This window comes from Zophobas morio, unplaced genomic scaffold (assembly GCF_036711695.1).
Source record: "Zophobas morio isolate AGI-343-1 ecotype UQ-CSIRO unplaced genomic scaffold, CSIRO_AGI_Zmor_V1 ptg000031l, whole genome shotgun sequence".
Lineage (NCBI taxonomy): Eukaryota > Metazoa > Arthropoda > Insecta > Coleoptera > Tenebrionidae > Zophobas > Zophobas morio.
The window spans coordinates 7,013,061-7,032,579 of record NW_026972136.1 but is presented as its reverse complement, the minus strand read 5'-3'; the positions used below and the strand labels follow the sequence as shown (position 1 = coordinate 7,032,579).

The 19,519-nt window shown below is 30.1% G+C and overlaps 2 protein-coding genes across 2 annotated transcripts in view; both read left to right on the top strand.

Moving 5' to 3' along the window:
• Positions 1–18,767, top strand: part of LOC135139229 (uncharacterized) — a 48,166-nt gene extending 29,399 nt beyond the window's left edge. The window contains exons 7-9 of the mRNA XM_064069381.1: positions 6,109–6,389; positions 6,435–7,144; positions 18,695–18,767. Of these exons, the coding sequence (XP_063925451.1) occupies positions 6,109–6,389; positions 6,435–6,900 (747 nt within the window). The 3' untranslated portion in view covers positions 6,901–7,144; positions 18,695–18,767. The remainder of the gene's footprint in view (positions 1–6,108; positions 6,390–6,434; positions 7,145–18,694) is intronic.
• LOC135139231 (facilitated trehalose transporter Tret1) overlaps positions 18,758–19,519 on the top strand; it is a 36,699-nt gene continuing 35,937 nt past the window's right edge. The window contains exon 1 of the mRNA XM_064069383.1: positions 18,758–18,984. The gene's annotated coding sequence lies outside the window, so the exon portion shown is untranslated. The remainder of the gene's footprint in view (positions 18,985–19,519) is intronic.

Genomic DNA, 19,519 nt, shown 5'->3' with positions numbered 1-19,519 from the left:
ATATGTATAATTAGTGCAATAGGTATAGTTAGTTTACATACATGGTGAAAAAACTTCTTTGTATCTCAGTGTTACTACATCAAGGACTTGACTATACGTATAAACAGTATCGCTCGCTACACTCGCATGTCATATTGCGTTTACTAATAAAATACACAGTAATCCGAAATGTAGAATGATGTTATTAGGTTTTTAGTGCTTATAATTTTTTCCATTTTTCCATGTGCTGTGGTCCATCCAACAACAATAAAATTAGTGAAAAATTCAACTTTTAGACAAGGGAAAATTGTTTCTAAATTAAAATTTATTTAGATTTTATAATTGAAAAAAAATTAGCTCTACTTGACTTAATACAGGTACATTTTCTCATCGGACGTAACAGAATTCCGAAGATATTTAAATTTGTACAACTGTTGGAATTTTGGAAGAAATGTAGCCGAAAATAATTTGTGTAAGTCAAAATCTTAAAGGTGTTCGAAAAACAATCAAAAAATCCATTGTTGATGGCCCAGGATAAAAATTTTCCAAAAAAATTCAGTTTGAAAATGTTTTTTTAATATATCGAAAGTTGTCAAAAACTTCATTATTGAAAAATTTAGGTTTTCGAAAAGTTGTCTAAAAAGCCTTAAACAATTTTGTGAAACGCATTTCGACCAGCTGATTAGAAAAACATAATATGTGGATGATCCAAGATAAAAATTTTCGAAAAATTCAGTTTGAAAATTAAATTTTTTACATGTCATAAAAACTCGGGCAAAAAAAATTCATGCAGGGAGGTAATGAAAAATTGAGATTAATGAAAATTTGCGGAATTCATCTACCTGATTCGAAAAATATGAAGTGTTGATGGCCCCAGATCAAAATTTTCCAAAAAATACTGTTTGAAATTTTCTTTATTAGATGTCCCCAAAGCTCGGACAAAAAATTCAAACGGGGAGATAATGAAAAATTAAAATTATTAAAAATTTGTCTAATTCATCTAGCTGAATCGAAAAATATAGTGTTGGTATCCCAAGATAAAAATTTTCCAAAAAAATTCAGTTTGAAAATGATTTTTTTTTTAATATTTCGAAAGGTCACATACCTGTCAAAATATTCATTATTGAAAAATTTAGGTTTTTGAAAACTTGCCTAAAAAGCCGTAAAAAATTTTGAGAAATACATTTCCACCAGGTGATTCGAAAAACATAATGTGTAGATGGTACAAGATCAAAATTTTCGAAAAATTCAGTTTGATAATTCAATTTTTTACATGTCACAAACGCTTGAACAAAAAATCATACGGGTAGGTAATAAAAAATTGAGATTATTGAAAATTTGCCCATTTCATCTAGTTGATTAAAAAAATATAGTGTTGGTGGCCCATGATCAAAATTTTCCAAAAAAGTTCAGTTTGAAAATGATCTTTTTTAGCTTATCGAAAGTTCGCATACGTATCAAAAAATTCATTATTACAAAATTTAAGTTTTTGAAAAGTTGCCTAAAAAGTCCTAAAAAATTTTGGAAAATGCATTTCGACGTAATGTGTCCAAGATCAAAATTTTCGGAAAATTCAGTTTAAGAATTAAATTTTTTACACACAAAATCTCAGACAAAAAAATCATAGGGAGAGGTAGTGAAAAACTGAGATTATTGAAAATTTGTCTAATGCATCTACCTGATTCGAAAAATATGTAGTCGGTAGCCCAGGATTAAAATCTTCCAAAAAGATTCAGTTTGAAAATGATTTTTTTTAATAAATCGAAAGCTTGCAAACCTGTCACAAAATTAATTACTGAAAAATTTTGGTCTAAAAAGCCTTAAAACTTTTGGGAAACGCATTTCGACCGGCTGGTTTGAAAAACATTATGTAAGGATAGTCCAAGATCAAAGTTTCCGAACATTTGTTTTGGAATTTAAAGTTTTTTAGAAGTCCCAAAAGCTCAAATAAAAAATTCATACATCGAGGTAATGAAAAATTGAGATAATTGAAAATTTGCCTAATTCATCTACTGAATATACTGATTCGAAAAATATGAAGTATTGTTGGCCCATGATCAAAATTTTCCAAAAAAATCAGTTTGAAAATTATTTTTTTTAATAATATATCGCGAACTCGCATACCTGTCAAAAAATTCATTATTGAAAAATTTAGGTTTTTGAGAAGTTGCCTGAAAAAAAACCTTAAAAAATTTTAGGAAATGCATTTCGACCAGCTGATTGAAAAAATATAATGTGTGGATGGTCCAAGATCAGTTTGAAAATTGAATTTTTTACATGCCACAAAAGCTCGGACAAAAACTCAAATGGGGAGGTAATGAAAAACTGAGATTATTGAAAATTTGTCTAATGCATCTAGCTGATTCGAAAAATATGTAGTGTTGGTGGCCCAGGATCAAAATTTTCGAAAAAAATTTAGTTTGAAAATGATTTTTTTTTAATATATTGACAGCTTGCATATCTGTTAAAAAGTTCATTATTGAAAAATTTAGGTTTTTGGAAAGTTGTCTAAAAAGCCTAAAAATTTTGGGAAATGCATTTCCACCAGTTGATTCGAAAAACATAATGTGTGGATGGTCCAAGTCAAAATTTTCGAAAAATTCAGTTCGAAAATGAAATTTTTTTAGATGTCAGAAAAGCTCGGACAAAAAACTCAAATGGGGAGGTAATGAAAAATTTTCCAAAAAAAAATCAGTTTGAAAATGATTTTTTTTTTATTATATCGAAAATTCGCATACTTGTCACAAAATTCATTACTGAAAAATTTAGGTTTTTGAAAAGTTACTTTAAAAGCTTTAAAAATTTTTGGAAAATGCATTTCGATCAGCTGATTCGAAAAACATAATATGTGGATTGTCCAACATCAAAATTTTCGAAAAATTCAGTTTGAAAATGAAGTTTTTTTAGATGTCAGGAAAGCTCGGACAAAAAACTCAAGTGGGGAGGTAATGAAAAATTTTCCAAAAAAATTCTGTTTGAAAACGAATTTTTTTTTATTACATCGAAAATTCGTATATCTGTCACAAAATTCATTATTGAAAAATTTAAGTTTTTGAAACGTTGCCTAAAAAGCCTTAAAATTATGGAAAATGCATTTCGACCATCTGATTCGAAAAACATGATGTGGATGGTGCAAGATCAAAATTTTCGAAATTTCAAAGCTCGGTCAAAAAATTCATACGGGGAGGTAATGAAAAGTTGACATTATTGAAAATTTGCATACGAATCGTCACAAAATGCTGGGAAATACATTACACCGAACTGACTCGAAAAATATGACGTTTGTATGGCCCGGGATTAAAATCTTCCAAAGAAAAAAAGATACGTATTGATGGCGAGAATTTTTCGAAAAATTGAAATGAAATTCTTTAAATATCTCAGAAGAACGAAAAGGAATATTAAAATCATGTCAACCCAAAATTTGGTTATGTAGGTTGATGCAAGTTTCCCACCACTTGTGTATACAGGATGAGTCACTAAACGCACGGTGCTCAGTATCGCCATAATTATTGAAAATAGAAAAAAAAATAGTTGAGTGTGTTGTACTCACAAAAATTATTGTAGACTATACACAGTGTTTTGTTTTGACATAGCACACAAGTCGGTTTTTTTAAATAGTGTGCCTTATATAGTTTTACATATTCTTTTTAGATTCTTTCTACGCTTTATAACCGTTCGTTATTTTTGAAATTTGGATGCGAAGTTGCCAAGTTATTTCAATTTGTTTGATTTTTGTGTCCAAAAAATTACAATAACATTATTTTTAAGACCTGTATTTTAGTCATTTTTGAAGAGATAAACAACAACGTGCACATTGTAATGATATCAATTTTTTAATTTACAGTGTGTTTAGAAAAAAATACACTTTAGAATTTTCAAATATAGATATTTTAGTTTCTTCAAGTAGAACATCCTGTATTTCATTACCGCATCTTACCCTATTTTTTGTTCCCTTTTCTTTCATAAGTCAGTATGTCCATTAAAATAGGTATTTAACCAAAGAGAAAGAGAAAACAAAACAGAATAAAATTGTTTTATGAACACTTTGTACATTAAAACTCAATTTAATTTGTTCCATAAGAAAATTCATGTTTATTTATTGTTCCACAAAATATGTCATAATCCAGATTTTAAAAATAACCCTATATTGCGATTTCATTTTAACCTTTCCATGGTTAAAAAAATTCAAAAAGATTGGAATAATTTGGCAACATTGCATCGAAATTTCGAAAATAAAGTATTGTTATAAAGCATAGGAAGAGGTGAATCAAAATGTATAAAAATATATAGAGGGTATTCCATTTGAAAAAATCAAGTACTGTGTTACATTTTAAACATGGAATATTTTGTATAGTTGAGAATAATTTTCGCATGTGCTCACCAAAAAACTGTGTAGTTTTAAGCTTAGATTTTTTTCTATTTCTAATTATTAAGGAGATATCAAGGGGCGTGCCCAGTGACTCACCCTATATGTATATACAGTCGGAGCCAGAAAATCTTGGATGTCATATTTCTGTCATTCTGAAAATTTTGATAGTCTGTCGTATTATCACTGTGACGTTTGAAGTTTAAAAGATCTGTCTCATCGCATCCAACGTCAGCATGTCTATAGTGTCAAGAATGACAACATTAAAAAAAAGATTATACTCCTAATAGTTAGAAACTGACACTTTGTGACAGTGAAAAAACATTGGTTCCGACAGTATTTTTTATTTCTGATAGTTTTTCTCTGATTGAAATGTGAAAATATTATAATCCCTAAGTCAATGACATAACAATTTATGCAAAATAAAACGTTGTAGTTTAACTTTCTCCCGTTTTTATCACTTAAAAAAATATGTAAATCAAGTTGTAAATTTTTTAATCTTCTGTTGGTAGCACCGGTTTTAGTGAGATCTGATGATTTTGACAGTTTTTTCAAATAAGTATAAACAGATATGTTTACGTTTTTGAACCTTCAGTGATTGAAGCTACTTTTTTCAGAATTTGTGTAACAGCGTTAAAACAATAACATTTTCATATTGCTTTCAGAAATTTCTAATTTTGTTGGTAACTATCACATGCTATATGAAAAAAATACTTCAGTGCCATAAATGTTCAAAATAGCCTTCAAGAATTCAAACTAAATTCAAAACTAAAGCTAACTTCAACACACTGCATACACTTGAAAAAATAATACAGAAAGTAAATCAGTTTGCAGTATCTCTAAAAAAAATTAATTATTATTGCGGGTTTTTAAATGATAACGGTTATGCAACCAGTTATACACCAAAGCAAAATATTGATTATGTTCGTTTTAACGCGTGTTTATAATTCATATAATAGTTTTTCTGTGTACTAATAAAAACATGCTGTTGGTTCAGTTCCACGTTAATTACTAATTAGATACTAAAAATATGGGTTGATGTTTACAGAAGTGTAAATTTATATTTATGCTATTTATGTGTGTTTATGTCAATTATTATATAACAGCTTTGCAAAGATTCAATTACGGATCTCTCAATAGGTTTTTGTCATTTTCTCACTTTTTTCTTTTGAATTAAAATTTTCCAGAACCTGTACTAATGCGCCTTTAATATTTAGTTTATTAGATTTGTGTTAACGTCAACTTCTAAACGACCAAAAATATAGAATTATAAAAACATATAATTTATGACAATTATTTTAAATATCTAGTTATTAAGTAGGTATGCCTCGTCATATCAGTTCAGGTTAAGTATATCACTTTAGAGGTCAACTATTATGTATGTTGTAACACGAAAACTCGTCTATTTAGATAAAATTATTTAGCGTTATCTTTTATAGTTTAATTCTATATTTACTTATAGTTTTATCGTTTACTCTGCAAATACAATATCATACAATATTTGCGAATTCAATTAATTTATGGCTAATAGTGTTGTAAATAATTTATATAACACTTCATTCTTTATATTTTTTACTATGTTATATTTAGATGGACTTTGTCCGTTACAAAAAGTATGTGGTTTTACATAAAAGTATAATTCTTCTATGAAATATATTCTTTCGAAGTGTGCTTATATTTTTTTAAGATTAACTTTCATTTCAGTAGCCATCTGAAACAGAAAATAAACCAACCGATAATTTCAGCTTCCTGATTCATTTCAGTTAGACCACTTGACTGAACAAACCGAAAAATATGTTCCTTTCCCCAACGTGCCCCGAACCGAACCCCTGAAAAGAGACCCAGAACTGAAGCTAGAAGGAAACATTGAGTGCCAACCCGAATACAGAAAAGCGTACATCGACTACCTAATCCGTGAAAGAGTGGAACGAAAATCCCGACCTTTAGACAACCTGAGCCCACCTAAAAGAGTACTGGAAGAAGAACGCGTAGAGAAAACCGCCCTGAGCAAAATACAACCCCCTGTAGAACAAAAACCCCCCAGGTAATGTCCAGTAGCGCCAAAACAACACTAACATTTTTGCCGTAGCACCAAACCAGCTGCAAAATCGGCAAAACCCGTCAGAAGTCCCAGAAACCGTTCTTTATCCCAGATAGAAACGTCAGTCTTCGGCCCAAAGTTGTCCGTCCCGGAAGACAAGAAGAAGTCGTCGTCGAGGAGCACCAGTCCGGACTCCGTGGTGTCAAAAACGTCCAGAGGGAGGTCCCGGACGCTCCCCAGGAGCCAGAATGTCTCGAATTCTGAGGCGCCTTCGCGGCCTAAAACTTTCGGTAAACCGGTTCTGGTGGAGAACTTGGCCAGTAGGTGCACCACTCCAGTTTTGCCTTTGATTGATATCACTGCTAAGAATAAGTGGATGAGGGACAGTTCGGTGGAGTCGTCTTCAGCGTTCGTGGTTTTGGATAAGAGTGTGAAGAGTGCTTATAATGAAAGACATAGGGGAGTGGCGAACAAGTGGACACCTTATTGGAATAGCAACTCGTCTGAATATTAGCTAGTCGTAGATGATGGTGCCTTTAAAGAAGTTAATCGGGATCGCAGATTAGTAGATCTCAGGTTGTTATAGTGCCATAAGTTTTGTAAATTGTTTGTTAGTAATTAACACTGGATGTTTTCAATAAAAGATAGATTTTTTAAAAAGAATTGTGCGTGTTTTGACTGATGAATTTAACTCGAGTTTTCTCTAAATGTTGGACGTCGATATTAAAATGTTCAAGTGTTGCTACGAAACGTTCCAGGTTTGTGCGTTTAATTTTTTTGTTGGAATTGCTCAATGTTTGAAAACTAGGACAACAAACTTAACACGGAAACTAAAGCAAGGTTTTAATTTATTCTGAATAACTAAAGCGCGCATTTTTTTTTACATAAAATTACGATTTTAAAAATTCGTTAAAATTCTTGAAATACTGACAACTGCAGTTAGTTGACATTCTGTTGTAGTGGTTTCTTTATTTCCAGACTCGTTTTTTGAATAATTAAATACACAAAGAAAAGTATTTTAATATTCGGATTACAAAAAGTTGTTCGATTGTGTAAGCCGTTAGCAAGGCTAAGTTAATGCTGTGCACTTTTACTGCAGATGGGATAAATTAGGTAATAATTATAAATAATTACTGAGAATCGTGCATTTTATCACAAACTGTTGCTAAAAAATTGTCAATATTGTTAAGACTATGTTGACAAACCGGATTGTAGGTTATAAAAATGTTCTTATGAAGGTGTTGTGCGTTATTACTTATTAATTTTGTCATATTGGAGGCAAGTTTGAGCCGATAATCGTGTACCTGCGTTATTTGTACGACACGCTTTCAAAATCATCTTCGAAACGTGGCCACCTGTCCATCTTTGGTAATCAAGTCTTGGATTCCAAAAAAATACAAGAGGAAAAAAGTATACAAAATTTGATGACAAAATAAAATAAAATAATATAATTCTGGTGAATTTTTAAAATTGTTAAGAATTTGAATAATTCAGAATATATTCCAAAAATTCCACTAAATGAAACCATAATTCCGAATATTCTATTAGTGAAAGTTAAAATAATCTCAACCAATTCCAATAAATTTCAGTATTTTACATGAATTCCCAATAATTTCTTCCAAATTTCGTAATTAATTTCATTAATTAGAAAATAATACTCAAAATTACAAATTATAATTCTACTGGTCGTTCTCTCAAAGAATACAGTAAATAAAATACAAATATAATTCCAGCGATAATTCCACTGCACGAAATAATAATTACAAATTTTCAATCAGTAAAAATTTACATAGTTTTACCAATTCCAAGAAATCCCGGTACCATGAATTCGAATCAATTCCTTCCACATTGCGTAATGAAATTTACAAAATAAAACAAGTAATTCCACTGTCCACTCTGTCAAAAATGAATTAAAATAAAATAAAATATGAAAGCATATACAAATATAATTCCTGCGAATTTCTAAAAATTCTAGCGAATTGTCAAGAATTGGAGTAATTCAAAATAGATTCCAAAAATTCCACTAAATGAAACCATAATTCCGAATATTCTATTAGTGAAAGTTAAAATAATTTCAACCAATTCCAAGAAATTTCAGTATTTTACATGAATTCCCAATAATTTCTTCCACATTTCGTAGTTAATTTCATTAATTAGAAAATAATACTCGAAATTACAAATTATAATTCTAGTGGTCGTTCTCTCAAAGAATACAGTAAATAAAATACAAACATAATTCCGCGAATTTAAAAAAAAATCAGCTTGAATTTTCAAGAATTTGTGTAAACAGAATATATTGTCGTAATTCCACTGCACGAAATAATAATTACAAATCTTCAATCAGTAAAAATTCGCATAATTTCAACCAATTGCAAGAAATCCCGGTATCATGAATTCGAATCAATTCCTTCCACATTGCGTAATGAAATTTACAAAATAAAACAAGTAATTCCACTGTCCACTCTGTCAAAAATGAATTAAAATAAAATAAAATATGAAAGCATATACAGATATAATTCCCGCGAATTTCTAAAAATTCTAGCGAATTGTCAAGAATTTGAGTAATTCAGAATATATTCCAAAAATTCCACTAAATGAAACCATAATTCCGACAATTCTATTAGCGAAAGTTTAAATCATTTCAATCAATTCCAAGAAATTTCAGAATTTTCCATGAATTCCCAATAATTTCTTCCACATTTCGTAATTAATTTCATTAATTAGAAAATAATAGTCGAAATTACAAATTATAACTCCATTGGTCGTCAAAAAATACAGTAAAATAAAGTACAAAAATATAATTCCAGCGAATTAAAAAAAAATCAGTGTGAATTTTCAAGAATTTGTGTAAATACAATATATTCTCGTAATTCCACTGCTCCAAACAATAATTACAAATCTTCAATCAGTAAAAATTAAAATAGTTTCAACCAATTCCAAGAAATCCCGGTAACATGAATTCCAAACAATTCCTTCCACATTTCGTAACGAAATTCATTAATTATAAAACAACTCTAAAAATTCCAAATAATTTAGAAAATAAAACAAGTAATTCCACTTTATTCCATTTTTTGACAGAGGAAACAGTGGAAGTTTCCTCTGTCAAAAAATGGAATAAAATAAAATATAAAAGCATATATACATATAATTCCGGTGAATTTCTAAAAATTCCAGCGAATTGTCAAGAATTTAAATAATTCGCAATATATTCCAAAAATTGCACTACATGAATAAATAATTCCGAATATTCTATTAGTGACAGTTAAAACAATTTCAACCAATTTCAAGAAATTTGAGTGTTTTCCATGAATTCCCAATAATTTCTTCTACATTCCATAATTACTTTCATTAATTAGAAAATAATACTCGAATCTACAAATTATAACTTCATTGGTCGTTCTGTCAAAAAATACAGTAAAATAAAATACAAATAAAGTTTCAGCGAATTTAAAAAAAAATTAGTGTGAATTTTCAAGAATTTGTGTAAATAGAATATATTCTCGTAATTCCACTGCTCGAAACAATAATTCCAAATCTTCAATCAGTAAAAATTAAAATAGTTTCCACCAATTCCAAGAAATCCCGGTAACATGAATTCCAAACAATTCCTTCCACATTTCGTAACGAAATTCACTAATTATAAAACAACTCTACAAATTCCAAATAATGTAGAAAATAAAACAAGTAATTCCACTGCTCCCTCTGGCAAAAAATTGAATAATATAAAATATAAAAGCATGTATAGATATAATTCCGGTGAATTTCTAAAAATTCCAGTGAATTGTCAAGAATTTAAATAATTCACAATATATTCCAAAAATTGCACTACATGAATAGATAATTCCGAATATTCTATTAGTGAAAGTTAAAACAATTTCAATCAATTTCAAAGAATTTGAGTGTTTTCCATGAATTCCCAATAATTTCTTCTACGTTCCATAATTACTTTCATTAATTAGAAAATAATACTAGAAATTACAAATTACAATTCCATTCGTCGTTCTCTCAAAAAATACAGTAAAATAAAATGGAAATATAATTCCAGCGAATTAAAAAAAAATTACTCACCATTGAACTACCAATTTGTATCATGTTGTTAGAATAGGTACTGAAATAATGGATAAAATGGGTTTATTACACAATTAGAAATTAAAATTTAAGTATTTACGAATATTAGCGTTGCCGTCATTAAACTTTTGGTAGAGATCTACATATACAGGGTGAATCACGAAGCGCGCGCTCTTTGATATGTCATTAATTATTAAAAATATCAAAAAGTCAAAGACCAAAGTTGTAAAATTCATTGAATAGTATACACTAAAATTATATTCAACTATACAGAATGTTCCGTTTTTAAGCTTTTTAAAACATATATTCTCTATGTATAATTAAAAATAAAAAACCGTACCACTTTATCTGTGTTTTTTTTGTCTCTAGTAATTAATGAGATATCGACCGCCGCGCACTTAGTGACTCACCCTGTATATATACTTTTATCTACACCAAGGAAAATCATCCATAATTCCTACAGTTTTAGGGAAATTAAATAAGTTATTTGTGCGATAAAGCTCAAAAGGTTGATGGTTATATTAATTTTATAGGACACCGTGTATAAAACTTTGAAAAAGTTTCAAAATATTTCCAAAATTCATGGGTTAAAGAAGTTATATCGACTTAAAAACGTTTAATTACATAATAGCAGATTTTATATTCGAATTCAAGCAATATATTTCAACAAAAAAACGTACACTTATTTTCGAAAATAAAATGCAAAAGCAGAAAATTTCACCCGAATTGTTAGTCAGCGAGGATTTGACTCAACACACGGATTTCTAGTAAACATATCTCACAGATTCCTCATCCTCGGTAACACAAATAATAATAATAATAAATCACGCCCACCATCATAAAAATTTATGTAGAGCGATAAACTTAAAAATTCATTACGAGCAAGTACGTCAACAATAGGCAATTCTTGCGTTTGTTTAATTTCGCAATACTTTTCGTGTCAGCTATAAAGTTAAAAACAGCACAACACACTAATTATAATTAACCAGCTTTGCAACATTACACACATTTTCTTCTCCGCTTTTTTTCCCGATAGTTATTCAATCGAAATCGACCACAATGAATCAGATGATGGTTTTACCTGCACAGACTCCCAGCGAAGGGGTTTTACCTGCAAAATTCAAGGCACACACGAGATGCAGCAGAGGTCAAGGTACTGTTAGGTGAAACCCAAGAAATAGAAAGACGCTGAAGTAACGCGAAAACCCATTTCTTATTTTTCTAGTCCTTTTTTGCAAACTCGAGGTGAGATGTGTAATAAACGACCTCAATACTGCAAGTGGCATTTGTATATCGTATCAATAACAATAATTGCAAAACGAAAAGTGCTGGATTTGCGTTCACCGATCCGAAAGCGTGTGTAATTTACGTCACAGATTCCACTTTTCGAAATTCTGATAGTTTTGGGTCACTTGGTATATGCGTTTTTTGCGGCAGCCTTGTGACCGTTTCTCTAGAACTCATGCATTTCCTTTCTCTCGCGGTGTTTCCTGACGTCATATAAGTGACATTTCGAATTCAAATCTGTCGCGAAAATCCCGACACGGACACACCTTTTACTTACTTACCTGTAGGAAGTCACGTAATAGCTGAGTTCCAATTACTTTTGTTTTCATTCACAGGCATTCATGAATGGTAAAAATCGGTTAACAGATTGTCGTGGAAGTTTTGAGAAACAAACAAACAAATTAGAGAGTCGAACAAAGAAAATAATTGGAAATGGTGCACTAAAACGACTAAATTGTTGATTCAATTTTTGATGTTTGTGTAAACAATACTAAATTTCCTTGACTCGAACAATTCTTTTATGAAAGTGTATCAATACAACACCGTTTACGACGACAATTTTCCTTGGAAATATTTTAAAATTCTGGAACTAGCGCACTAAAATGAAATTAGTTGATCGGGTAACAACTGATTGTTGTTTACTTTCTCGTTATTACTCTTCCGCTTCGCCTAATTGACTGTGTAATTGTTGGGAGGATGTTTTCCTTGAGTTTCGCCAATAAGCAATTTTGTAAGGATTTCGACTGTGAAATGTCGGCGTTTAACTGGACAGCAGTGTTGACTTAAGTCATCTAGCTTTCGGTCCATGGGCGGTAAATATTGATACTGCGATTCCCCCCAGAGGCGTTCTCGGAAAATCCATTATCGATGGGAATCCTTACGTGTTTAACTGGAATGATCGATTTTGAACAAATTAGCGTCGGCGAAGTTCGCAGATGCTAAAAATAGGCCAGATGTCAAGAAAAGTGAAAAAACAAAATTTGTATTTTTAGAAAAAATATAATGGTTGAAAATAGTCAACAGCACGGTTAAATTATGTTTAATCAAATATTTTCTTAACGTGGTATAAATTTTGTGTTTTGTAATTATTTAACATGTAACAGTAACAAAATATAAGTACATTATCCAAGTTCCTTTAAAATATATATAATCAACGGAAGAAGTTGGCTATAGATAATTCGAAATGTCTGTCGTGGTATGTTAAATGGTAGACCAGTGACTGAGGAATGTCCCGAGGCCAAAATGCCATAAGTCAATTTGACATGCACGTGTGCATAATAAACAGAGAGAAAAATATTCCTTGAATAGGATTGCATAATTTTTGCAAATATTACGATTAAGTGAACAGTGTGTAAAACCGGATTCATTCGGTATGATAAAAAATATATTTTTTTAAGAGACATTTAGAATTTTTACTATTATTATTGTGTGATTTACATTCACTGTTAAAACTGTATCGTGAGAGAATAAATTTTCGATATCATATCACTTATAAGTAGGAGCAAAATATTGGTGCTTAATACAGAACCTTGCAGAATCCCATAATGCACCAATATTATAAGCAATATATTTTTTTTAATTTAGTAGTTGAGTTATGTTAAAATCGTACTCTTGTAACCCTTGTTTCTATAGGCCGGTAAAAATCAATATTTACTTTAACAGGACAATCACCCTGTAAGTATTGCATGAAGTTATATCAGATAAAACCTACCTAGAAAAAATCACTTGAAAATAAATAAATTAAAATCAAAAGGAAGTAGTTACGATTTTGTGGTCTCTCGCAATAATTATACTAAGAAACCATTGAAAATATCCAGTATGATACTTTAGAAAACGCAAATGGAAATTATAAACCGCATTTCAATTTCAATTTCAATTATTCATCTATTTGTCCCATAAATCTCAAAAGTACTAAGTAAAACCTATCCATATACAGTTGTCATAAAAAAACTACTTCTCAATCTAGGGTGCAAGATTTTTTTGTTCATATTGAAAGCAATTCAAAAATGGACTTGAAATTCAAAGAAATTCAGAATTGGAAAATCTTTGTTCTAATGTGAACTACAGAATCTGTAAATTAATCAGAATCATACAGAGTGGTGTATTTTGAAGGCGCAACACAAAACTTATGGTATCTAGTTTTTTTAGATGACATATTCTCATTAACCTTTAAACAATCTTGAGATTCTAGGGGTTACTCTTTGGCCCCGCCCACCCACCCTCTCTTTTCTTAGAGGCTATGTCATTTGCCAAAATCAGTTTTATTTTAGCAGGTACTAGCCCCGCCCACCCACCCTCTCTTCTCTTAGAGGCTGTCATTTGCCAAAATCGGTCTTATCTTAGCAGGTACTGGACTCACCCCCCGCGCTGTTCTCATTCTAACTATTTTATTTTTGTTCAGTATAAGATCCATTTTTCATTCGGAGCAGAAAAATAGATCACTGAAATGTAGGCGGGGTGGGCTCTTAAAACGTACTAGCCCCGCCCACCGACCCTCTCTTTTCTTAGAGGGTATCTCATTTGCCTAAATCAATCTTATTTTAGCAGCTACTAGCCCGCCCACCCACCCTCTCTTTTCTTAGGGGGTATGTTATTTGTCAAAATCGGTTTTATCTTAGCAGGTACTAGCCCCGCCCACCCACCCTCTCTTTTCTTAGGAGTATGTTATTTGCCCAAATCAGTTTTATCTTAGCACGTACTAGCCCCGCCCTCCCACCCTCTCTTTTCTTAGTGGCTATGTCATTTGCCAAAATCAGTTTTACCTTAGCAGGTACTACAAAACTGTATTAAGCTCTATAATCACAATTTATTTTTGTGTCCGACTCGAGGTTGCTACATTTTTCTAATTTTCTTCAAATTTTTTGGCAAATTTACAAAAAAAAAAACTGTAATATGGTTATTTTTAAAATCCGTGTTACAATTTTTTATGGAGCAACAAATAAAGGTACGCGCTTTATTGTGGTACCCATTAAATCAAATTTTAATATACGGAGTGTTTATGAAAATATCTTAAACTTAACAATTTTCAAATACCGCTATTTGAGTTTGAAATAGAACACCCTGTATTTTATTACTGCGTTTTGCTTTATTTTTGTCTCATTCTTCCAATATGTCGATGTGTCTCTTCATAAAGTAGAATATCGCAGTAAATGTCAACTTTAAATATAGAAAATACTTTACAAAAAAGACAAAGAACAAATGCAATAAAATGTAACAAAATATGTTAGTAAAACTGAAACATCGACATTTGAAAATTGTAATAATTACAAATTGTTTTATAAACACTCTGTACATGAACATTTCATTTCATACACCCAAAATACTGCGATTTTCTTTGTTTTCATTGCACTAGTAAAAAATTTCAAGAAAATTGGAATAACGTGACAACGCCGCATTAGATTTTCAAAAATAAAGTGTGGCTGTAAAATTGTAACAATTAATGAGATATCGAGGAACGCTCACTTAGTGACTCACCGTGTATATTTTTACCCTAATTAACCTTTTCTTAGGTTTCATAACCATATTTTTTTTTCTTTTGAAAAACTTGAAAAAATGATTTAAAAAATCCCTGCACCTAATTTTTGAAAATATTAAACGTGAAAATCGATAAATTAATTTCTTAACTCTGATTAGTTTTAATGAACTATATTGTTTAATAAACAGAATCATAATATCTAATTAGACTAATAAGAAATAATTACTTATCAATAATTTAATAATAATTTGCTAGAATATAATCCACAACGTCATTTTTTACAATTGACAAATGTCATTTTTGACAATTTTTATCGAAATTTTTTATTTTCAATTAAACTCAGATTGGAACATTAGAATTGCGAACTAAATTCTTCACTTTTGAAGTTTAATGTTTTCAAAAATTTGGTTCAGAGATTTTTCGAACCATTTTTTCGAGTTCTTCAGAGCCTTTTTTTCATCAGCCTGTATAAACATTTGTTATTAAAATTGATTCTTAATATACAGAGTGTTAATAAAGAAACTGTAAAATATTACAATTTTCAAATATCTATATCAGTTTTTTCAAATAGAGCACCCAGTAGTTTATATAGAAACAGAGTAAGATGCAGTAATAAAATACAGGATGGTCTGTTAGATGCCATTTTTGATAATTTTAATCGAAATTTTAAATTTTCGGTTAAATTCACATTAAAAGATATCAGAATTACGAACTAAATTCTTCACTTTTGAAGTTTGATATTTTCAAAAATTTGGTTCAGAGATTTTTGAAACATTTTTTCGAGTTCTACAGAGCATTTTTAACAACGTCCGGAGCATATACGTCCTTTTTTCATCACCCAATATAAACATTGGTACGCGCTTTGTTATTAAAATTGATTCTTAATATACAGAGTGTTAATAAAGAAACTCTAAAATATTACAATTTTCAAATATCCATATCAATTTTTTCAAATAGAACACCCAGTAGTTTATATACAAACAGAGTAAGACGCATTAATAAAATACAGGATGTTCTGTTATATCCCATTTTTGCTAATTTTTATCGAAATTTTAAATTTTCAGTTAAATTCACATTAAAAGATATCAGAATTACGAACTAAATTCTTCACTTTTGAAGTTTGATGTTTTCAAAAATTTGGTTCAGAGATTATTTGAAACATTTTTTCGAGTTCTACAGAGCATTTTTAACAACGTCCGGAGCATATACGCCCTTTTTTCAACACCCTATATAAACATTGGTACGCACTTTGTTATTAAAATTGATTCTTAATATACAGAGTGTAATAAAGAAACTCTAAAATATTACATTTTTCAAATATCTATATCAGTTTTTTCAAATAGAACACCCAGTAGTTTATATAGAAACAGTAAGATGCATTAATAAAATACAGGATGCTCTGTTATATCCCATTTTTTTAAATTTTTATCGAAATTTTAAATTTTCAGTTAAATTCACATTAAAAGACATCAGAATTACGAAGTAAATTTTGTTTTGAAGTTTAATGTTTTCAAAAATTTGGTTCAGAGATTTTTTGAACCATTTTTTCGAGTTCTTCAAAGCCTTTTTAATAATGTACGAAGCATATACCTATTTTTTTCATCACCCTGTATAAACAAAGGTACACGTTTTGTTATTAAAATTTATTCTTGATATACAGAGTGTTAATAAAGAAACTCTAAAATATTACTATTTTCAAATATTTATATCAGTTTTTTCAACACAGGATGTTCTGTCAGATGCAATTTTTGATCATTTTTATCGAAATTTTAGATTTTCAGTTAAATTTACATTTAAACATATCAGAATTACGAAGAAATTTTTTTCAAATATAACACCCTGTATTTTATATAAAAACAGAATAAAATGCAGTAATGAAATACAGAATGTTCTGTTTCAGATTTTTTTTATAAACACTCTGTATAATAAAATTTGATTTAGTCTACTTCGCATCAAAGTACAAACCTTTGCTTATCCCCCCATAAAATCTTACAACATTGGTATTTAAAATCTAACAACTGCGATTTTTTTTTGTGAATGTTAAATAGTTAAAAAATTTCAAGAAAATTGGAATAACAGTTAAATAGTTAATGTGACCGTGAGTGATTCACCCTGTATATATATTTTTTATTATGACTAAAGGTACTTAAATAACCAGATTATTAGCACTTTAAAATATAAGGTATTTTAAATTATAAGCATTTTATTAGCTAAATAAAATTTTATTAAAATTGTCTCTAGGAATTTTATTTTATTTTGTATGCATAAGTTTAAATAAGCAGATTATTAATCTACTATGTTTTTTTTGAATATTTTGTATAAGTAATTCTGAAAAATAGATTACATAAGAAAAATATCTGTATATGATCAGTTTTTCTCATTTCAAGTGTTATTTACGTTGCAAAAGTTCGAAATGACGTCACCACATTTTTCGAGGGGATAAACAGATAAAATAATAAAATTTTGTAGTAAAAGCTAGTTTTTTTTTCAATTTCAATTAATTAAATTTTACTTAATTAATTTTTATCATCTACACGATATTCTTAAAACAAATTTAAAATTTCCCAATAATCTGTACAGTAATTTATGAGACAACGCGTCTAATAACATCGCCAACAGACAGAAGATGGAAACGAGAGACCTACTTTTTCACATGCTAAGAACTAGCTTACATTCGAGAAGTAAAAAAGTAGCCAATAGTAGTTAAAATACATAATTTTATTACGTTTGTTTTGATCTTTTACTCTTTCTTTGATGAAGGAACTGATAGAATATAGGAGCATCACCCTGTATTCTTTAGAATACTTTACTATAACTTCTAAATTCCAAGGAAATACCTTACTTGGAAGTTTGATATGCTTTCTAGTTAATTTAAGAAATTGATTAAAGCAAATACGTTGTCAATTACAATGGGATTTTACTCATTATGTAACTAAGAAATACTTCCATCTCAACCGGATTCAGATGGTTGTGTTAGTGGCGAAATTGGCCAGAGTTTCCTGCCAAAAATTTAAAAAATATTGTTTTTCAATTGTCCGTCACTGAGATTCTTTAAAAAAAATTGGGCGAGTGAGATCTATTCCAAAAAGTTATTAACAAAAAGAACAAAAATAATTTGATTTAAAAAGATTAAGAGGTCTGAAAACACAAAAGCGACGAAAAAAAAAATCCACTAGCGATAGTGAGCAGTGTTTAAGTTAGGTGAAATCTTTCTACAACAATTTTAGAAAGCTTTTACCTCATTACATTCTACTTTTATTTTTCAAATACACTTTTACAAAACAATATCACGATTTATTTCATTTCCCGACATCATCAACAAACACCTACTTGACTCATTCTCAACCGACTCCACTCTGTATATATACGCATCTAATTAGCAAATCAAGACGCTACCGCCAAAGCGAGGTCGGCGTTTTTCATTCAGTCAATAATCCGAAATCAGATGTTATCTCTGACTACTGAATTTCATTCCCAGCTTGTTCGTCATCCTGGATCCACTTCTTCCGGACCACCGACACCCCGACAATCCTCACAAACAGTGCCACCAATCCAGGACGACTCAAACTCTCCTTCTGCTCAATTCCTGCAACCGTTTATTCCGTTTATGGCGGGTGAGCGATCTGCACGCATTGAGCTTTCGGACATTGAACACAGCAGGAGTGTTGACTCGCAACGTGCACAAAAAATGTGAATAAATTAAACCTTCAAGTGCTGTGATAATATTTTGATTTGTTTTCGAAGCGTGGTATTTTTTCCAAATCACAGGTAAGATTATTTTTAATTTTGCCGTCATTTTTTGCTAATCAGCCTTATCAATAACACACAATTCGCGTTTAATCGATTTTTATTGTTATTATTAAAGGTATTTGTTGTGCAATATTAGAAATCAAAATCGGCTTATCGGCCGTTCCAAGAAGTGTTTTTGCATGTAAATTTTGATAGTTTTGTTGATTTGTTTTTATCGAACCGGTTCGGATTTACATTGATATTGACGAAAAGTTGTGGAAATAGGGATAACGGCGCAGTTTGGCCTTTACGATGAGTAATATAAGTATTTATTAGTTAAGTATGTATATTTAAAAATAATATTCGCTAGTCAAATTATGGGCTTGTTATCACTTAACAATGCAATAATGATAAGCAAGCAAGTTAGTAATGCTTAATTGCAGCAATTTCTTTAACGGTTTGTTGGTTTGGAACGCAACAAGGTGCGACTTTACTTAACGCGAAGTCCTTTTATTATTGTAGGTTTCTCCCGGTTTATCAGCAACAGGTGTTTTAAAAGTAATTTACTTAATTA